Genomic DNA, 23,643 nt, shown 5'->3' with positions numbered 1-23,643 from the left:
TCTTGGTACCTAACGTTACCTATATAATCAATGTGGGGGGAGACCTTCTCTGCCACTGAGTCATTTTATGACTTATATGTGTTTAATCTTAGGTTTAACCCACTTTTGGTGATTTCCTGTATTTATGTTTGTTGTTCAGATCAGTAGTTAATTCTAATTATGAAAATAATTAGCCTAGCCTAGACCTATTCTAGGCATGACAGTGAACCTTAGGGGAACTGATGCCCAGGCTGCCTGCTCTTGAACACTTGAGCCCACCTGACCAGGCTGTTAGGTTTGGAAGGTGAGGTTCCACTAGTGAGAAAAGTTCCTCATTCACAATTAGCCCACCTGGCCAGGCCGTTAGGTTTAAGGGTAAGGTTAGATTAGGAGAGGGCTCCTCAATTGGATAGGCACCACCTGACCAAGCTGTCTAGGTTTTGGAGGGTATGGCTGAGTTAGGAAATAGGTCCTTCTCTCCCCACACTGGTGGCACTAAATCCTGGCCTTCCTGACCAGGCCAAAAGCTTTGGTTTTTGGAGGGCAGGCTAGGATCAGTTAATTCAGAAACAAGGTTTTCGTGTATGTAGCCAGGTCCCCTATTGTTACGATTAGAATTTGGCGGCGTAACTGAGCGACATAATTCGCAAGATGAAACCAGTAACAGAATGTGTTCGCACCTCTCAAAAGGAGGTTATGCTCGGCTTGGAGTGCTACCCACCTGACCGATCTGTAGGTCGCTGGTTTCCGCCACTCAATACCTTTCCCTTAACGGCGGTGTTTCGCTGTAGTTCTAATTGCTTTTAGTAGTTAGTAGCTGGAGCGTCAAACACTGATCCCGAAGAAGCAAATAACAGTTACGATATGTTAGAAGTCGAATTTCCGCCTGGCTTCGGATCTTCCAAAAGGATTGTCCATTTAACCACCTTTTACGGTGGGTATGGTTTCTGTATGTTTGGCAGTTTCCATTATATGGTTTCCGCTCTGGGCGATTGAGAGGTGGGCTATATGCGAACACCTATTCCGCTCATATTACGCCAATTCCATATCATGCGACACAATGAGATTTCAGTGACTAATCACGAGTCGGAGTATCATAGAGTACCTGTTTATTGGGGAAATATAGTAGTTAACCATTCGGTAGCATAATCTATGTTTTTAGACTTTTGCTGCCGGACTCAGTTACGGCTGGGTTTGGCCTTGAATGATGATTCGCATGTATCATCATCCATAATCTATGTTAAGGTAAACTGTGGCGCTTGGACTTAGTTCCGGCGGGTCTTGCCTTAATGATACTCATGTACCATCATTCCACTTACAGATGGTACGTTGTCAGAGAACCAGGGTGGAACGGCCATTCTCCAGCAACCCTGCGGACACGATTGTGCCGCTGCTCGCACTCCAGCTGAGCGGTGCATGTTGGAGACCTGACCGTTTGGCACCCGGACTGGCTGTGAAATGAAAATGTTACGCTCTTTACGAGCCAGTGTCCGATGAGTCAACCTGTAGGAGACTGCTAACCTTTAGCCCCTTTTGATTTAATGGCTCATATGGATATATACAAAAATTAGGGAGAATATTTTCAGTAAGTCTTACCTTCTCTTCCAGTCTAACCCAGCAATCCAAGGTGTTTCTTGGAACTGTCGACCCTGTGAAGACCTGGGTCGGCGGATTTGGGAGGAACGCCTCCCCTGGCCACCCATTTACGTCTGTCGGGAGATTTGCAATCTCCTCTATCTGGGTGCCCGGAAATTGCAGTACCAGGAGTTGGAAAGGCCTTTGAGAAGATCAGGCAAGAGACGCAGCCTCCCAAGACGACAACCTGTGCGGAGAGGTGGCATTGGAAGAGTTGGCGGCAATCAACATACACCTAGAACCCATGAGCGTCTGATGACCAACAGGTAGAAGGTAGGGTGGTAAGTGAGGCAGGTGAGGATAGTGTAAATAGATCCCTATTTAGTTCACCTTCTTCTTCCTCTTCCTTGCAGGATTTTCTGAAGTCAGCTAACCTTGGGGACAGATCTCGGCCTGTTATCCCCAACGTGAAATCTCTGAAAAGAAGGACTTACTCAAAGTCCTCTAGACCTCAAAGGTCTAATCTGTAGCTCCTCTAGGTCATCACTGGCTCCCAAACCGTGACGTCCTCAAGTAAAACTATTCCCTCTTCTAAGGGGTCGAGGTCCAAAGATTCAAAGGCTAAGCCCCCACAGCCTAGCTTTGACTCCTGAGGCTTTGTCGAACTGCTGATGCAGAGGATCAACTCCAAGGTAGAAGCTAGGCTACAAGATCTTTCATCTCAGCTTGTCACAAGCATAGAGACCTCCGGACAGTCAGTGCTGTCATTGGCACAAAAGGTGCAGGCCCAGGAAAGCTTGCTCCCGGATTCATCCAATCCGGAGCAGCACAACAATCACGTTGTCCCGGATGCCTCCAAACTGCCCCCTTTGACAGGTCTGGGGAACCCGTGCTGGCTGGCCCTTCATGCTCCCCTGCATAATGGCACACTGACTATTGAGGGTTTGGGCTTGGTGCTCTCTTGTCTGGAAGAAATGGAGTTCTTTCCAAACCTGACCTAGTGCCTCCCTATCCAGGCTTTGCCAGGTTAACTGCTGAAGCCTGGATTAGGTCTGATAAGGTCCCTGAAGAAACAGTCATCTTTCCCAGGGACCAAGCTCAATCCACCCTGATGGTCTCACCGAATGGGAGGAAACAGGAAACTTACTCCCTTTAAGGGAAGTTTCACTTCTCCCCGGGGAGGTGACTCCATCCCTACCCCCTGCACTACTAAGATTGCAGAGCTGACCCTCCAGGCTGGGATAGATGGCAAGCCTATGCCTCAACTCCGGGAGACAGATCCTACTTCCCTTCTCTTCCCGGAGATTGAATGTTGGTTGGGAGCTCCGCAACGTTCACGTAGGGGAAACTCGATCCAGAGTGTGAACCAGCTCCACCCTCTTCAGGTTGAGCAACTTCCCAGGATTCCGGAGGCTCTGCTGAAGGCGGAGTATGAGGCTAAGTGCAGGTTGAACAACTCCCTGCATTCCGTCTCCTATCTCAGAGGTAACGGCATTAGCTTATAATGACGAACCTCTGTTTCAGGTCCTCCGCTTAAAGTCGTTATTGGCCCCTTCCAATCGGACCTTTATGACTTTGTGGTTGCAAGACAGAACTGCCGGAAACACATCTTTGCAGAAGATTTTCTCCCCATCAGGCATGAGCCCAATAGACTCATGAAGAGCTCTATCTGGGGACCTAACCTCTTCCCAGAGGATGAGGTCAATAATGTCACGGCAGAGGCAACTTTGAACCAGAGTCGATCGCTCCGCTGGAACCTTCCTTTAAAAAGGAAGTTCTCTGAGACCTCCAGACCTCAACCTAAGGAAAGGAAAAGGTTCAGGAGATTCCAGGGCTATAAGAAACCTCAGGCTCAAACTGTGCTTCGACATTGCTACCGGTCTCACAGATCAGCCAGCCTTCTACATCCAAGACACAACCTCAGCTAAAGTTTGACTGATGCAGCTGCTCAGCAAGCTTCTGCTCCGCCAAATGTGACGTCCCCAGCTTTCAACCCCTCGTTTGAAAGCCGAGGGTCTGTTCGGGATACAATAGGCATGCGAGGGGAATCCAGAGCTGAGCTACAGAGGTAGAGCAGCATCCAGACCCTGTTCACGGGAAGAGGAGGCCGTGGAGGCAGAGGAAGTAAGGCTTCTCCCAATCAATGAAACTGCCACAGGTAGGGGCGGAGATTATATCTCTTCCGGGACCATTGGACCTTCAGCCCATGGGCCCAGGGATAATCTCCAAAGGTCAGGATGGAGCTGGAGCAAGGGACCTCCTCCGGCAGTCAGATTCCCAGACATCCATCCAAAGCCTTACTGGACTTTGCAAAAGAACTTCTGGATAAAAAGGCAATAAAGAAAGTCAGGCGCTTGAAATTTCAAGGCTCTCTGTTCAGTGTCCCCAAGAAAGATTCAGACAAGCAAAGAGTAATTCTGGACCTGTCTCGTCTCAACTTATACATTCAATGACAAGTTTCGCATCAAAAGGAGCAGGTGGTAGACCCTACTTCAGGGATCTGGTATTGTGGGCCAAGCCACCACCTCTATAGATCTTTCAGGCAAGACATTATCACGTCCTGGTTAGAAACCTCTCCTTACCTAGGGTTCAGACTAGGAAAACAAGCATACTCGTTCAGTCATGCCATTTGGGCTCAACATAGCAGGCCCAGAATTTTTACCAAACTGGCAGAGACAGTAGTCCAAGAGCTACGGGCCCAAGGGATTATGGTTTGTCCGCATATCTGGACGATTGGATAATTTGGCATCCAACGTCAAGGAAAAGGGAAAGCAACTTTCACAGTAATCAACTTCCTGGAATACTTGGGTTTCCAAATAAACATGAAGAAATCCCGTCTATTTAGCAGCGGCTCAATTTCAGTGGTTGGGAATCCAATGGGACATAAACACACACAAACTGTCACTTCCGCCAGCCAAAAGGAGGAAATAGCCAAAAGCTACCAGGCAGTTCCTCAAAACAAAAGAGCCTCTCTGTCTCCACTCCAAGAAAGAGTTCTAGGCTCTCTTCAGTTCAATTCAGTAACAGACTTGTTGCTAAAAGCCAGACTGAAGGATATAAACAGGGTATGGGGAAACAAGCCAACAGCAGAAACAGAGACAAGCTGTCTCTGATTCCGCAGATATTGAGTGGGAAGAGGCTTCTGACCATGGTCGACAGTCAAGAGTTTGGCAAGGTCAGAGCCTCAATTTCCCCTCCATCGCTAGTGATCCATACGGATGCTTCCTAAGCGGATGGGGAGGATACTCCCAACACAAGAAAGTTCAGGAACATGGTCTGACAGTATTCCGCCAGTTCCATATCAACATTCTAGAGGCAATGGCAGTATTTCTAACATTAAAGAAACTGCATCCAGCCAGACAGATTCACATCAGACTGGTGCTGACAGTGCAGTAGTGGTGCATTGCCTAACTGTGGTCTGGGGCTCCAAGTCGAGCCATATCAATCAGGTAATGATTGCAATTTTCTCTCTGGCAAGGAAACATCTTTGGCACCTGTCAGCTACCCACCTGGCAGGTGTTCGAATGTCATTGCAGATTCACTGTCCAGGACAACTCCGTAGTGGAGTCGGAATGGTCCTTGGACAGGAATTAAATTCGGTGGATTTGTCTTCAGGTACCGGGTCTCCAGGTAGACCTGTTTGCCACAGAGAGCAACCACAAGCTTCCGTGTTACGTTGCTCCCAATCTAGACCCCTCTAGCTCATTCCACAGATGCGATGTCAATCGACTGGAACAGATGGCAAAGGATCTATCTGTTTCCACCAATAAACCTGTTGATGAAAGTTTTACACAAACTCAGATCATTCAAAGATCAAGTAGCACTTGTGGCACCCAACTGGCCGGAAGAGCAGTTGGTTTCCTTTACTGCTAGAGTTCAAGCTAAATGCACAAACAGATCCCCAATCCAAGATTGACATAAGTAGTGCAAACTCGGACTGTGTCAGCTTCCTCAAGAATTCTGAATGCTCTAGCTTTATGGACTTCATGAAGTTTGCAGCATCCAGAAAGACACAACATTGACCCTCTTAATACACTGTTCATAGAATCAGATAAGAGGGAATCTACTCTCACGACAGTATGACTCGGACAAGTTAAAAAAGTTAGCATTATTTCTGAGGGAATCTGAAACCTCATGAAATGACCAGGAACCTAGCGATAACCTCCTTCTTCAGATCATTATTTGAGAAAATTGGCCACTAGTACTATTACTACAACAAAATCTGCTTTAAGAAAATATTTTACATGGCTTTAATATTAACCTTACAGACTCAAATTTTTCGTCAATTCCTAAAGCATGCACTAAGTCTTAGACCAGCAACCCGACCACACGGGGGTTTCCTGGTACTTAAATGACGTACTTAAATTGGCATCAGACACTGATAACTGGGAATTATGTTCATACCTGAGTCTGTTAAGGAAAACGTTATTCTAGTAAGTCTAGCCTCAGGAGCTAGAATTTCTGAACTGTCTGCTCTTTCTAGAGAGCCGAATCATGTTGAAGGGAATAGGTGAAGTTCTGTTGTCTCCGGATCTCAGTTTTCTATGAATAATGAAGGACCCACAAAACAGATGGTCTCCTTGGAAGATTATTCCCTTCCACAGGATCTGTCTTTATGTCCAGTCAACACTTTAAAAGCTTATTTAAATAGAACCTCTGAGAGAATTTCAGGCCCTCTTTTGTTAGGGGAAAATGGGGTACCATTTCCTTAAAGGCCATCAGGCAACAAATTCTTTATTTTATTAAACAGGCAAACCTGGATTCAGTACCTCGGGTACATGATATTGAAAGCGGTGGCCATTTCAGCTAATTATTTTCATAACATGAATTTTGATGACCTTAAAAGATAACCAGGCTGGAAATCACCAACAGTATTTAAACAATAAAATAATCTTAAGTCCCTAGAGGCTCTTAAATATTCCACAGTAGCTGCAGGAAGTATTGTTCTCCCTGGTCCAGCTCAAGACAGTTTATGTAACAGTTTATCCTTTTTGTCTGTAATACTCATTTACCTATTGGTATATTCTCTAGCCTACCTGCCTCGCTTTGCTTGTCCTGTTTCTAGCCTTTAGGTCAGGCCTGCTTCACAGCCTGAACTCCTGCAGGAACCCCAATGGATATCCTGTTTTCAATCATAAATTGTTAGCCTTAAGTGTCTTGGTGTTGGTTATTTTATAATTTTAGACTGTGTGCCTTATAGTTTTGATTATGTTTTTGATCTTATAATTTGGGATTATTAAAACACAGTAAATTTCTCTTAGTTTTTTTAGCTCCATTAAGGTAATCTTTGGAGCGTACCAACAAGCTCTTGTATGGCTGATTCTCTGTTAATTTCACTGGGTGACACAGGTCGAGCCCAGAAAATCATAAAAATTTTGACAAAGGAAAATTCTATTTCTGGGGAGGACCAGTCACCCAGTGACCCATCCGGAAAATACTTCCTTTCCCAAAGTATACAACCAGTGGGTGCTAATCTTGGGATGAAGATCACGGCTAGAAATGGAGGGTACCTAGTGGGTGAGCGGGAGGCAATCCTTGATAAAGTTCCCCCAAGTTTGGGACTTTGAGAATAGAGAGATCTATAGGATGAAGACCTGTGATAGTGGTTACCACTCACCCCTAGTGCATACCGACACCATTATCTCGATCCAGGGGTAGTAACCCTGGCATTGTGGATAGCTTTTTTCTCTTGTATATTTAGCAATAGTTATATCTAGAAATATGTGCTATTAGAACCATTTCACTGGGTGACACAGGTCCTCCCCCAGAAATAGATTTTTCCTTTGTCAAAATCCCTTTTTAAATTCAAAGTTTATAATTAGAATTCACAATCTGAAAAATTTATATTACTTGAAAATAACACAACACTTAATTAATTCTTGATTTAAATTATGAAACAAAACTAATTCACAAAAACTTTATCATGAATTTAAATTAATCAAGCAAAATTTAAACTATCTAGAATTACTCAAGATTTGAAAAGAAAATCTTAACAAATGAAATATTAAATCAAGTATGCAATGTTAAATTACCAAGAAATATTTAAAATGCTATGTAAATAAATGTTACATCACAACATAAAAATGTGAAAATATGAAGAGATTGTAAATAGAAAAACACACAAAAATACACATAAGATTTATCAATAATGATTTCACTCTGTCAAAATTTCCTAACTTATCATACCATGGTATTAATAAGTAAAATTCACGTTACCTTACACAAACTTGTGAAAACCTCTGTAAATCACTTGCTGCAGCTGCGTTACCACAAAACACACTTTTTACCAGGCGCGTTACAAACTAAATAACATTACTAAATTCAGATCTCAAAAGTTAATGCTAATACATGACCACAAAACACTACGTTAAAAGTTATCTCTTTCTAAGAACGAGAGAGAGAGGGAACCAAATTAACTGATCTCAGAAATCAGAAAGAAACAAATTTTAGGTTTCCAGTAATATGTGAAACAATTGCATGATATCATTAAAGTATTTTGAATGCGAGATACAAAAGTTCTATAAGCAGGGAGGTGACGTCACTAAAGCATTTTGGGTGCGAAATACCATGCAGAAACTCCTAGAAAGAAAGTTACGTCATCCCAGCAAAACGTTTTGAACGCAATCTTACAAAACATGGCGTAACTGATCAAGACACATATATTTTTTCTCTCAAAGTGGCGACGTGACTCGAACATGTAACAACGTGAAATCAATCGTCTTGAGCTCGTATGGGACGAATCTGCATTTGTTTTCCAAACCTGTCATCACTAACCCAAAACAAAGCGTCCTCTCTTATCTCAACTGATGACAATTGAAATGAAACAAGTCTTTGCTGGACACACACACGTTCATATACTACGCTTTTACCAAGAAAGATGATATTCATTCTAAACTACGTTACTATTAAAATTGTATTATCAATTCTAAATCAGGCTATCAAGTTATTTAATCATTAGTTCTTCTGATATCTGATGCCAAACTAAATATGACACTTCAACAATCATTATCATTACACATAACACATGCTAAAAAAAGTAAATATGTCAAAATTATAGGAGGATATATGTATTACAAGGCAACATCATGAAATTATATACATATATATATACATATACATATATATATACATATACATATATATATATATATATATATATATATATATATATATATATATATATATATATATATATATATATATATACAGATATATATATATATATATATATATATATATATATATATATATATATATATATATATATATATATATATATATATATATATATATATATATATATATATACATATACATACATATATATATATATATATACATATATATATATATATGTAAATGTGTATAATATATATATATGTATATATATGTATATGTGTATAATATATATGTATATATATATGTATATATATACAGGGTGCGGCATAAGTAACGCCCTTTTTAATTTTATATCTTATAATGTATATTTTCTTTATTATTTTCTTTTTTAATTTGCTAAATCTTCATTTTCAGATATTTTATACAACCATAAGATTAACAAAGGAACAGAGAGTAAAAACAATTCAATTGTACTATCAGAACAATAGAAATGGTGCTGAAATCGTAAGATTGTTATCAGCTGAATTTAACATCCCAAGGGTGCAAAGCCGAAATATCACAAGCTTGATCAGAAAGTTTGAATCCACAGAAAGTCTAAGTGATGCTCAAAGAGAAAGTAGGCCAACTGTTGCAACAAGCTTAGAAAGTCCAATGAACTACAACACTTGTTGCTGCGTTCTCTCAAAAAATTCAGTATCGTCTTTCTGCAGAGTTAGCAATTAGTGATAGGAGTGTTCGCAGAATGTTGAAGAAACTAAAGATGAGACCTTATATTCTACGTGTGCTTCAAAAGTTTGCATGATGGAGATCAAGACAGACGATTGCAATTTTGTGAAATCTTTATGACTAAAGTTAATGAAGATGTAACCTTCCTGACAAGATATGGTGGTCAGATGAAGCAACCTTCAAGTTAAATGGACATACCAATTGCCATCTTGAAAAGGATATTAATTTACCAGGAGTAACAGTTTGGGCCGCCATTTCTTGATGGGATTAATAGGGCTGATATTCTTTGAAAGTACTGTGAATCAAGATAATTATTTGCATATGTTACAAACGGAATTTTGGCCAAGAGTTGAAAATCAAAATAATATTTATTTTCAACCGGATGGAGCACCTTCCCATTATGGGATAAGAGTTAGGGAATGGTTAAATGAAAATTTTGAAGGCAGATGGATAGGATGAAGAGGACCAATTGAATGGCCATCACGTTCACCAGACCTAACACCACTGACTTTTTGTGAGGTGTATTGAAAGATCAGGTTTACAATCTTAAGCCTAAAAACAATTCCAGAATTAAAGAATGCTATTTCAGATAAATTTCATGAAATTACCATTGAAATGTGTCAAAAAGTTTGTAAGAGTGTTGCTGGTAGAGTTCAGAATTGTATGGAACATGAAGGGGAACATTTTGAATATCTCAAATAAATGACTAAATTCTAAAACTTTATATCTTTTGTAACTTATTTTTTTTTCTTAACTTTGGTTTGATTTCATTTGTATTGAACATTATTAAACCGAATAAGCATTATATTAACATTGTTAATATATTATATTAATCTATTAACCTGTGGCAATACATTCATGTTCAAAAAAATAAAGGATAATCAAAAAGGCTTTAATTTGGTTCCAATGAAACAAAGGGTGTTACTTATGCACATTCCTGTATATATATATATATATATATATATATATATATATATATATATATATATATATATATATATATATATATATATATATATATATATATATATATATATATATATATATATATATATATATATATATATATATATATATATATATATATATATAAATATATATATATGTATATATGTATGTATATATATATATATATATATATATATATATATATATATATATATATATATATATATATATATATATATATATATATATATATATATATATATATGTACAGTGAACCGCCCGTATTGCGTTCTCAAGGTTTGTGGACTCAACCATTCAGCGGGTTTTTCTAATGGAACCTATCTAAAAATTTTTCGCAAGAAACTCACGCATTCGCGGGTTTTTCTATGGAACATATCTATAAAAATATTCGCAGGAAACTCCATATTCGCGGATGCAGATTTTTTGTCTTTTTCGTATAGCAATATTCTGTATTTTCATATTTATTGTACAAAAACATTAAATAATCATCTAAACTGTACATATAATAGTAATAAAAATTAAATAATAATATTATGTAATACTACACTGGGTACCTTAATAATAATAAATAATAAAGTTAAATCATACGGGTAGTAACTGGTGATGAATGTTGATTTCAGTATGCTGTAGATGATGATAATGATGAATCAGCTGTGCAGTACGATGAATGACGGACAGCGCCGTCATGTTAAGGCATTTGAACATGGCAACGAAGGTGGTACAGTAGGGCTGCATGAGTAGTTTACCTTATTCAAGCTCAATGCAGGCGACCACAATTAATGTCATGCTGTAATGGGCTGCTGCTTCTCCGTGACTTTTGCCCCTCTTAACAAAACAATCATGTCTACAGTACTTTCTTCTCATCAGTCATTACAGTAATTGTAGGCTATTGGCCAGAGGCCTTAGAAGAAGCAGAGCATTCAGAGGACATCATAATGCACGATTTCAACAAATATTTTAGGCCATAGTACTGTACATGCAAAACACACAAACTTGAGATAGCAATAAAACGGGTTATATTGGGTCATTTGTCGATAATTTGCTGCTAAGGTATACTCATGGTACTACTGGTTGCTCGTGACATGTACTGAAACTGATCTTCTGTGCATATAGTACGTATATTTTATAAAATGTTTTGTTGTAGGATGATTTTAAATATTACATACAAAAAGTGTTTTAGGATGATACACAGTACAGTACAGTACTACGGGTAGTACGTGAGCATATCTAAAATGTGTAAGACAACAGGAATACTGCAGGCAATGATGTTTACATCTGCGTACGTAGCATTTTCATGTTTGTGCTAAGTATATATTAATGACTACTGTAAGTACAAATTTTAAGTTGAAAAACGATTTACTAATTTTCAAATATTACAGTACTGTAATATATTAACGTAAACACAGCAAAATTTCAATAACATATATTTGTTTTTCTTAAAAGTGCTTCACCCAAGCCACCTATCTGCAAATATAAAGAAATTGCGATGCTGGACGCTGTGTACCCAGGACCAGTGACACTCAACACACTATTGGCTGTCATCTGCAAAGCAGCCAATCCAGAAGCTTTCATTCATTTTCCTTGGCACTCATTGGCTGTTCACTTGGCGCTGATTGGCTGAACATTCACAACCAACTTGCGAACACAGAATTCTGGAGACCACCCCACGGCATCCTCCTCAGATTGTGCGTATAGTTAGCAGCATCTTACCGGTGAAACGGTCGTCTGTCCGCTTTTGATTTTTTATCTTTGTGCATCAGCGGTATTCGGCCCTAAAATGCCTCCTAAAAACGCCCTGCTCCTTCAAAGCCTTCTGGCAAAGAGTCTGAAAGAAAGAAGACTGTTATGAAACTCAGGAGAAGGTGAAACTTCTTGACATGTTAAAGGAGGGCAAAAGTTTTGCCGCTGGTTGGCGCCATTTCAGTGTTAATAGAGCACAGTGAGATATATCAAGAAGAAAGAGGCGAGATACGCAAGTCTGTGAGTATGAGCTACTTGGTAGTGCAAAGACAGTTGCGACAGTGCGGGATAAAACAATCGTGAAAATGGAATCTGCGCTGGCAATCTGGATAAAGGACTGCGGAAGAAAACGTGCCCTCGACTCCAACACCATTTTAAGAAAGCGCGACAACTCTACCAGCAGTTATCAACTGCTAAGGAAGGCGACAATGAGTACAGGCAAGGAAGGCGTTGAAGAAGGCGAATTAAAATTTTTAGGCTTTGATGAACCAGCAGAAGACGAAGAGGGGGAGGAGCCCCAAGCAGGACCATCATCAGTGCCTCAAGGTTTCCAGGCCAGCAAGGGGTGGTTCCACTGATTTCAAAGCAGTTCCACCTAAAGTCTGTTACTCTGCATGGGGAATCACCATCTGCTGACATTGAAGCAGCCGCGAAATATCCGAGGCCTTCAAGAAGATCATCGAGGAGAAGGGCTACCATCCAGAACAGGTGTTCAATATGAATGAGACTGGCCTGTTCTGGAAGAAGATGCCTTCGGACATACCTTATGAAGGACGAAGCTAAAGCCTCCGGTTCAAGGCCCAGAACGATAGGGTTACCCTCATCATGTGTGGGAATGCAGCTGGTTTCATGCTTAAACCAGGCCTCATTTACAAGAGGCTGCAAACCCCAGGGGCCCTCAAGAATAAGAACAAGGCATTGCTTCCTGTGTTCTGGATGCATAACCCTAAGGCCTGGATCACCAAAGTCTCACAGAGTACTGGTTCCATACCTGAACGACTTGGCCATGGAGTTCAAGGTGTTGCTGATTATGGATAATGCTGGTGGCCACCCTCTTGATCTTTCTTACAAGGGAGTCCAGTTTGAGTTCCTCCCTCCCAACACCGCCTCTCTCCTCCAGCCTATGGACTAGGGTGTGATCCATGCCTTCAAGGCACTCTATACCGGGAACTCCCTCCAGCACCTTGTAAACGCAATGGACAGTGACAGTGAATTTATGCTAAAAGAATATTGGCATAAATTCACGACTGCCACATGTCTGAGCATCATCATCCGATCACTGAATGACATGAAGAAGGAGACCCTGAACGCATGCTGGAACAAGTTGTGGCCAGAGTGTGTTCATGATTACAGGGCTCTCTCCTGAAGAAATTCAACATTCGGCCATTAATAAAGCTGTCCAGTTAGCGAGGATTCTAGGTGGGGAGGGCCGAGGACATCACCGAGGATGAAATCGGCACCCTTATTGATGCTCTCTCTGACCCCTGACGGACCAGGATTTGGAAGAGTTGTGAAGTCTGCCAGTGAGGAAGAAGATATGCCAGGTTCAGGGAGGAGCAGGAGGAAGAGGAGATCGGCCTGACTTTGGAACGTCTGTCCCACATTAAGAGAATGATTAAGGATAATGGAGGAGTATGTTCCAACATGGATCCTTTATGGAAAGATCCTTAAAGTTTTCAAACATGCTTGATTCAGCATGGGAGCCCTATAATCAAACCCTCATCACCATGAAAAAGCAGCGACAGCAGCTGCCTATCACCATGTTCATCAAACGGACAAAGAAGGCCCTCCAAAGCCTCCCCAAATCACCCAGTAGTGCTTCTCGAATTGCCTCTGAAGAAGTGCCTCCCCAATCGCCTGAAGTAGTGCCCCTCAAATCGCCTGAAGAAGTGCCTCCCCAATCGCCTGAAGTTGTGCCTCCCAAATCAACTGAAGAAGTGCCTCCCGAAGCGCCTCCTGAAGGTGAAGAGGCACCCTCAGATGAGTTATAACTCCTCTGCTTTGCTGTGCAGTCATATCTTCATCATCATTCATCGCACTGCACAGCTAATTCATCATCATCATCTTTAATCAACATTCATCGCTGGTGAGTACCCGTATGATTTACGTATGTAGTAATCTTAATATATAAGTAGTATCAAACTTTTTAAAATGTTATAAAATGTTTCAGATGGCTTGAAAATTATATTAATAGTATCATTTCAAAAGATTAATACAGTAATAGCTAATAGTTCAATGTATATTTGATGTAGGCTGGTATTTTTAGGCATACAGTACTTTGGTGTTTGACCTTTCATGGTAGACAGGTACAAATATACATAGTATTAAATTTTTTTAAATGTGCATACGTTTTTTTTATTATTTGTCTCTCTCCCTTTTTGTGAATTACATACTGTATACGTAAATACCAATGGTTCCCCCCGAAAAAAAAATGGGACGGCTTATAACGGTATGAAAGAAAATGTGTGTGGGGCTGAATACATAGGGGGGACTGGAATATTTTCACCTGCAGCTGTAAGCCATACAGTACGTACGTATAAATGTATGATAAAATGTTTAAGATGGCTTGGAAATTATATTAATAGTATCATTTCAAAGATTAATACAGTAATAAGGTAATAGTTTAACATTATATTTGATGTAGGCTGGTATTTTTAGGCATACTTTGGTGTTTGACCCTTCATGGTAGACTGGTATAAGCATTTTTAGAGGCGTTATGCGCGTGTGGATTTGACCTATTAGGGGGGTCCCCAGCGAACACGAGGTTCACTGTGTATATATATATATATATATATATATATATAATATATATATATATATATATATATATATATATATATATACATATATATATATAATATATATATATATATATATATATATATATATATATATATATATATATATTTTATATATATATGTATATATATATATATATATATATATATATATATATATATATATATATATATATATATATATATATATATATATATATATATATATATATATATATATATATATATATATATATATATATATATATATATATATACATATATATACATATATATATATATATATATATATATATATATATATATATATATATATATATATATATAATATATATATATATATAATATATATGTATGTATATATATGTATGTATATATATATATAATATATATATATATATATATATATATATATATATATATATATATATATAATATATATATATAATATATATGTATGTATATATATGTATGTATATATATATATAATATATATATATATAATATATATGTATGTATATATATGTATGTATATATATACAGTCATACCTCGAAATTACGCGAGGTTAGGTTCGGAGCCCCTCGTGCAAGGTGAATTTAGCGTAAGTTTGGCATGGTCTTTAAAAATGCTAATAAATGTTTATTTCCAGAGTTTAAGTACTAAATATGACCCTAATCATGCTCATTTAAAGCTAACTTTTAAATGAACTAAAGTTAGCGTAATTTTATTTAAATTTAGCTTTATTACCCTTAAAAAAGAATACAGTAAATGGTTGACATAAAAACTGAGTACTGCACAGTTTCATAATAGCGCATTTACAGTAGGTGCGTCATTATACTAATGTTACCCCTAATTCATGGGATGCCGTTTTCTTTGCGTCACTAGGCAAAACGTCATGTGTCAGTCAACAAAAGTACAATTCCATAAAATATCGAAAACATGTACATAATGTTAGTAGTAGAAGGTAGTACAGTACAGGTAAAATTCAATCAATTTAAAATTTATATACTGTACAGGTAATGACGACGCAGAGAAATAGTAAGTTGTAAAAGTATGTTTGAGCGCTAACTACGAATGAGAGAGAGAGAGAGAGAGAGAGAGAGAGAGAGAGAGAGAGAGAGAGAGAGAGAGAGAGAGAGAGAGAGAGAGAGACTGTAATAAAGTAACTGTACTGCTTTTTGTATTGTATTTATGCATTGAAATATATAAATACAAATTTTCCATTCTGATTTACACCTAAAAACACGAAATCTTAAAAATTAAACACACTTTCTACAGGGATATCATCTTTGAAAAAATGCAGTAACTAAGGGTATCACATCTTGTAAAAAGTACACCAACTGAACGTGCTGTAATTACATGCACATGCAGATTGCACCAGCACTTTTCTCCGAGGTGAACAAGAGTAATTTTCAAAAATGACACTTATACAACTCTTAGTTACATCCCTGATATTACATTAACGAATTCATTTTATCAAATGAGCGCGACTGAACAACCTCATCTCAAGGTCATGTAAAGTCCTTGTGACAAAGACTTTGCAAATGAACATAATACTTGTATGATATTTATGTACAGAAATATAAATATAAATTTTCCATATCGATTTTACAGTTAAAAGCATGAAAACTTATAAATGTACTTCAAACATTAAACAAGCATTTTCTGCAGGAGTATCACCTTTGAAAAGTGCAGTAACTTTGCAAATGGGTATCACATCTTGTAAAAGTACAATAAGTGAATGTGCTGAAATTACCTTTGCATCATATTTATGCATGTACAAAAATAAAAATAATACATTTTCGATACAGATTTTACACATGAAAGCATGAAATGCATTTTTCATAGAGATTTTACACATGAAAGCATGAAATGCATTTTTCATAGAGATTTTGCACATAAAAGCATGAAATGCATTTTTCATACAGATTTTACACATAAAAGAATGAAATGCATTTTTCATACAGATTTTACACATAAAAGCATGAAAACTTGTAAATTACTTCAAAAATTAAACACCCACTTTGCAGGGTTTCTCGAGAATTTGTGTGTCTGTGAAAAAATCGCGTATGCCCATTAGTTAGGTTCCAGTGAAAAGTTTGTGTGTGTGTGAATTCACGCCTTTCTAATCGTAAGATCAAGTATTACTGTATATGTGTGTATATATATGTGTGTATATACAGTATATGTATATATATGTATATACATGTATAAAATATATATAAAATTATATACATGTATATATATATATATATATATATATATATATATATATATATATATATATATATATATATATATATATATATTATATATATGTATAAATATAATATATATATATATATATATATATATATATATATATATATATATATATACAGGCAGTCCCCGGTTTACGACGGTTCCGGCTTACAACGTTCGAGGTTACGACGCTTTTCAAATATATTCATCAGAAATTATTTCCCGGCTTACGACGCATGTTCGGGGTTACGACACGTCATCGCCCGATCCGACGGAAGAAATATGGCCCCAAAACGGCAGAATAATCATAATTTGAAGGTTTTTTTGATGTAAAACTCAATAATAATGCAGTTTACATCGTTTTCAATGCACCCAGAGCATTAAAAGTAAGGTTTTCTTATGATTTTTGACGATTTTCGACGATTTTCGACTACATTTACTTTGATTTTCGGGTTCTGACGCCTTGCGCAAGAACGGAACCTGTTGTAAACAGGGACACTTGTATTATATGAATATTATATATATATATAAATATATATACAGTATGTATATATATATATATATATATATATATATATATATATATATATATATATATATATATATATATATATATATATGTCTGTGTAATATATATACTATATACTGTATATAGGTATATTGTTAACAAAACTTTCAGTACATGAAAGATGGAAAAATAATCCTTTGTGTTATCAAAGTGCATTGCAACATGAACATGAAAAAATCTGTATAAATATGAAACTATAAATGATTCCTGATCACTGGTTGCATTAGCGATATAACTTTTATGATAAAAATCATACTACGACAATTATGCATCCTTACCTTTCATGATGTTTTATTGTTCTCTCCATTTCCTGAGATACTTCCTCATCACATTTATATTTTCTTTTGCACATAGCAAGATGTGAGTGTATGTGCCTTACAGTAGATGTAACTTCCTTTGAATCACTTTCTGTAATGTACAAAAATAAACATTCATTACCTTACAGGTCAAAATATTAAAGTACATTAAATCACTTTATAAGGCTTGTTCATTTCCTTAACTTTTGTAATGTCGATCTCTCAGTGCCTCATAAAAATTACTGTTGTATGGCCGAAATTCAATACTCGTGCATCTGGCAATTCAGAACATTGCTAATCTGGAAGACTCAAAAAATAGGTTCAAGGAAAAAAACTAGAGTTTTTGTGAACATTCTTACACACCAGCTATGTTTAATTAGCACAAAGTACCTTAACCCTTATAAACTGGGTGTATGAACCAGATCTTCCTTTACTTCAGAGTATATTGCATGCATTTACCAGACAAAAAACAAATTGCAACTGGGTTGCCTCCCTAATTATCAATTGTAAGTTACAATGTACATGTTCAGAGAACTAACCACAGAATACCCTGCTATCTTCAACTGCTTCCTCCCCAAATGAAGAGGAAAGTGATGAAGAAATCCTTGCTGAAGAAATCCTTCCCGAAGAAACCCTTTCCGAAGAAATTGAAGGCTTAGAAAGGCCATTACCTCTCGGCGTATCTCACAGCAACTTATGATCTGTGTTCATATCTATAGCGACTGCTCAGTAAGTGGAAGTATTTAACTGTGGTACTGTTCATATATAATATTTGTTTGCTATCCTTATTAGTACCGCACTGGACTGAGAGATATCTCCCCGTAATTTAGAAACTGCAAAAGGAGCATGGTGTTGTTGTTATGTAAGGCTTTTAGCAGTTTTTGACCAAGTACAGTAACAACATTAAGCATACAGTCCACTCTGTCCATACAATCACTTTTTCGCTACAACACAATAGTGCCTAATTACATGAATCAGATGGAGACACTGGCGCTGCCTCAGACGATGGAGTGGAAGCCTAAACCAACGTGATGGAAAGGCAGGCTTTGATGACAACAACTCTGAGCTATGCTAACTTTATCAGTTACATTGGTTAAATGGAATAGGTGCCCCTTTACTTGCGAACGAGTTATGTTCTGAACGGCTGTTCGTAAGTTCAACTTGGTATACACAAAGTCAATATGTACAGTACATTTATGTTTTCATACTAAAACCTAATACTTGTACTATTACTGTATTTTATAGAGCATTTTATTAATACAAATAATATATAAAACCTAACATTAAACAAATTATGATAATAATAAGTAAAGTACATGAACAGTTTTTTTACCTTTGAAACTGGTGTTGTAGGCTTGTCGTGATGGAGGATGAGAGGGGGAGGGCGGTGTGGACTTAATATAGGGGTGGCAGGACGTCAATGTCTTCTTCGCTTTCTTTAATTTCTTCGGAAAGGGTTTCTTCAGGAAAGATTTCTTTGGAAAGGATTTCTTCATCACTTCCCTCTTCATTTGGGGAGGAAGCAGTCATTGGAGGCGGGGAGGCTCTTGAGGTTGAACGTACTGGTTTAAAGTATTCGTCTAAAGAAGTTTGCATTGTTTTTCTTTTCTTTTCATCGTATATGATATGGAAACACTGGAAAGCATCGCTGACTGTTGTTGCTACTTTTGAGAATCTCTCTACACTGGGGTCCTGAGTCTCAAAAATATTCTAAAGTTTTCCTAGAAGAGATAATCCCTTGGCCATCAATTTATTTCAAACTTCTTTAAGGGAACAAGTTCTTCTGTTTTTTGCATTTCTTCCAGTTCCATCAAATCCTCAATCATCAGCTCCTCTGAATGACTCTCAAACAGCTCTCCAAAGTCCTCTTCCCCTATGTCAACCTATAGCTTTTCACTAATGTCAACGAGACTGTTAAGGATTCCCTTTTCCTCCTCTTCTTGATTAAATCCTCCGAAGTCATTTACAAACTGTGGGCATAAGGCCTTCCATACTGCATTCATGATGATGTCACTTACTTTACGCCATGCAGCATCAATGTTGTTTACATAATTGTAAATGTTGTAACCCTTACAGAAGCCACGTAAGGTCACATCTGTGTCATTTATCTCCTTTAATGTTTGCCTATATGTATGGCGAGTGTAGTATTTTTACACTTGTTATACTGGCTGGTACTGTGCTTCCTGAGTAAAGCAATAAGAAAAATAAGTCTTAGGTCTTCCTTTCTGTTTAGTATTCTTCACTAGAGAAAGCCTCCTCATTATGTCTCAGATGTTGTTTGTTGTCTTCATCATCTCAGTTTTGTATTTTTTTCTTGTGGCGGGGATAAGGGCAGTGTACAATATTAATTTTAATTTTCCTTTCCATAATTTGGTTTTGTAGTGAGCATTTGTTGTGTTAGATATATACAAAACTTCCTATCATTTTGATATTCCAGGAATACTAAACTTCCCATTTTATGACCAAGGCTAACAAGAAAAGTCCTTTACAATAATTGGTAGTTAAGCCCAGTAATCCATCATTGTGTGGCATCCCCGGTACTTGTTAACTTTCTATTAGACTGTTACTTCAACCAACACTTGTTCTCACTTATTCATTTCGTTCTAACATTTGTTTTGTACACCAATATCATTCAGCCTCTCCAAGTTTTCCTTCCTTGGAAAAGTAAACTTAATAACTAAGAAAAATGGAATGATACAAAAAGTAACCTAAGTATATCTTAAAATATCTGAAATCAGTATAATAAAGGAAAACTTAGTAGGACAGTTTGATAAAATGTGCTCTTAATCTTAACAAAGGACTTTCTGTTAATGAAGTTGGGAGACTATACAGATGTGCCTGGCCATTGCTTAAGTTGCATTTAGAATGGAAGAAGTAATTTAAAGGTTAAAGCTTTAAAGGTTGCCATTAAGCAGGATTTCAAAGGACCGGTCATTGCTCTTTGCGTACTGTCCTAGAGACTGAACACACTGTATATACATTTTATCAGTGTCCATTCCTCTTTTCCACGCATGTGAGGCCAAGGAAAGCAAGGTAATGGGTACTAATGACTCGGCATTTGTTACTGTACTCTCCCAAACACCCCATATCTGGCAAACATGGACAGTGAGGTTGTGTGCTAGTGAAAAGCTTTCGAGGACTTGAGCAGGAATTGAACTCTGGACCAGTGCAGTGGAAAGTTACTGGAGATGTCACTGAGCTACTAAGTAATAGAGGAATACTCACTCTCACACTTCATGGCTGTGCCCTTCTGATATCTTGTTACATTAAAGTCTTGTTTACTGTAATTCACGAAAGACACTCTACTTACAAACTTTCAGAGATTCGAACATCCATGCTCGTAAGTTCAGTTTTTGTTTGAAGCACTCCAGGCTGTGACCCACAAGTGCAAATTTTGTTGTGAGGGCCTGTTTCAACTTAGCTACAATTTCTGCTGCTACCGATGCCGAACAGCACCGTAGCTGATGCCACTAAGCATCCCAGATTCTCTGTGCCCATGCTAGTGCTGAGACTTCATTTCCTGTGCAGTGATTCATTTGTCTGATTTTATCATTAAATATTTACAGCATCCGCTATCTATCGTGGTTAATGGCAAGCAAAAGGCCAGGAATGAATGTGGTAGTGTTAAAAAGCAGCAAGCCATCTCAATGGAAATGAAAGTGGCAATAATAAAGAAGTTAGAAAGTAGTGAAAAAATGGTTGGTGTAGCATGCCATTATAATATGAATTGCTCGACTATCAACACAGTTTTGAAGAGCAAAGACAAAATTATGGAACTTGTGAAAATTGAAGTGCCATTTCAGTCAACAGTTATAAATAAGAGAAGGAGGAGGGTGGTAGAAGAAATAGAAAAACTTTTGGGTATCTGGATGGAACACCAGAGACAGAGATGTGTACCGCTTAGCCTCATGCTCATTTGAGAAAAGGCTAAAAGCCTTTTCAATGACTTGAAGGCTAAGGCTGGCAAAAGTGCTAAAGATGAAACATTTGCTACAAGTCATAGATGGTTTCATCGCTTAAAAAAACGAGCCAACTTGCATCATGTGCCCGTAAGTGGTGAGTCAGCTAGTGCCAGCAAAACAGCAGCTGAAAAATTTCCAAAGACACTCAAGGAAATAATTGATAAGGAAGGTTATACCCCTCAGCAAAATGCCAGAAAAAACGTACATCAGCCATGACAAGAAGATGATACTTGGATTTAAGGTGACGAAGGTTAGGTAATGTTACTGCTGGTTGGCAGTTATTCAGGAGACATGAAGGTGAAACCTCTCCTCGTCTATCATGTAGGAAATCCACAAGCACTGAAAAATATCAAAAATTTCTCTACCCATAATCTAGATGTCCAATAAGAAAGCCTGGGTGACTCTTGCTGTATTTTAAGACTGGTTTTTTCATCACTTTATCCTCGAAGTCAAGCTGTACTGCAGAGAGAATAACATTCCTTTCAAGATTCGCTTAATTTTGGATAATGCCCCTGGTCACCCACCGCACTTAGATGATTTCCATGTAGATGTTCAAGTTGTTTATTTACCCCCAACACAACTTCACTCATTCTGCCAATGGATCAGGGTGTAATAGCAAATTTCTAAAAAGAAATGCGCCTATGCGCCAGGCATCAACGTTACCAATTAGTCTGTGTAATCTCCCTCTTTCGCCATCACTAAAGGCGTTAAAATCATGCTGTACCATTTAAAATCAAAGGACACCGCTGCCGCCATTTTCATTCGAACCGCGGCTGCCGACCATTTCATTCAGACACCGCTGCCAACCAATTATTCAGGAAACGGGGGCGTATGAACGTTCGCTCACGGCAACACTTACATCTATTTTTCTCCTCTTTCTCTCTCTCTCTCTCTCTCTCTCTCTCTCTCTCTCTCTCTCTCTCACACGTGTATCACCTCTCTCTCTCTCTCTGTGTCTCGCCTCTCTCTCTCTCTCTACTCATCGTTTTCGAAGTTCACCCACCAGTCGCACTCATTCTCACCAAATCAATTAAATGGACCATTTAAAAAGAAGCGCAATAGTTTCTACAAAAATAGGTTTATTATTCAAAATAACCCAACAAGAAATGAACAAACAAAACAAGATTAAGTATAATAAATGAATTGCTCGAGTTAGATAACTAAACTCTGAACTGTAAACACTTCTGATTAAAGAAGTCTCACTATAATAATAGCCTGAAAATATCCAAACTCACACATACTCCCCAAATCAATAACTAGTCATGCTCAAAACCAGTCTACCACATGTTATTCGAACCAGTCCACACTGTCGACATCTGTCCACAGACATCTGTCGGAAGAATCAAACATGATAGAAAACTCCCAAAAATATATGAAATGCAAAACACAATAATGGAAAGTGTAAAATGCATAGCCAAGATATGGCAAACGTAACACGACAAAACAATAATATAAAAGAGGTATGAATATTCATATTAAATCTCCCACACCAGTTCAAAAGTTCATAATGATTAGAAAATCATGGTAAAAATCACAAGTTCAATTTTTTCTCCCATAAAAACAGAAATTTCCAAACTCTACCTTATCTGCGATTTAAGCCTGGATCCTCTCCAAAGCTACGTCTAGACAACTGCAGTTCTATCACGTTAATGGTGATCAAACTCACTTT

The 23,643-nt window shown here is 37.8% G+C and overlaps 1 protein-coding gene across 1 annotated transcript in view; it reads right to left on the bottom strand.

Moving 5' to 3' along the window:
• The window catches only part of LOC136849552 (general transcription factor 3C polypeptide 1), a 1,135,756-nt gene that overhangs the window by 148,870 nt on the left and 963,243 nt on the right, over positions 1–23,643 (bottom strand). The window contains 1 exon segment of the mRNA XM_067122889.1: positions 17,995–18,124. Within this exon segment, the coding sequence (XP_066978990.1) occupies positions 17,995–18,124 (130 nt within the window).

Source organism: Macrobrachium rosenbergii, chromosome 21 (genome assembly GCF_040412425.1).
Source record: "Macrobrachium rosenbergii isolate ZJJX-2024 chromosome 21, ASM4041242v1, whole genome shotgun sequence".
In the NCBI taxonomy this organism is placed as follows: domain Eukaryota; kingdom Metazoa; phylum Arthropoda; class Malacostraca; order Decapoda; family Palaemonidae; genus Macrobrachium; species Macrobrachium rosenbergii.
The sequence above is the reverse complement of the archived record's forward strand: the minus strand, read 5'-3'. Positions and strand labels throughout refer to the sequence as shown.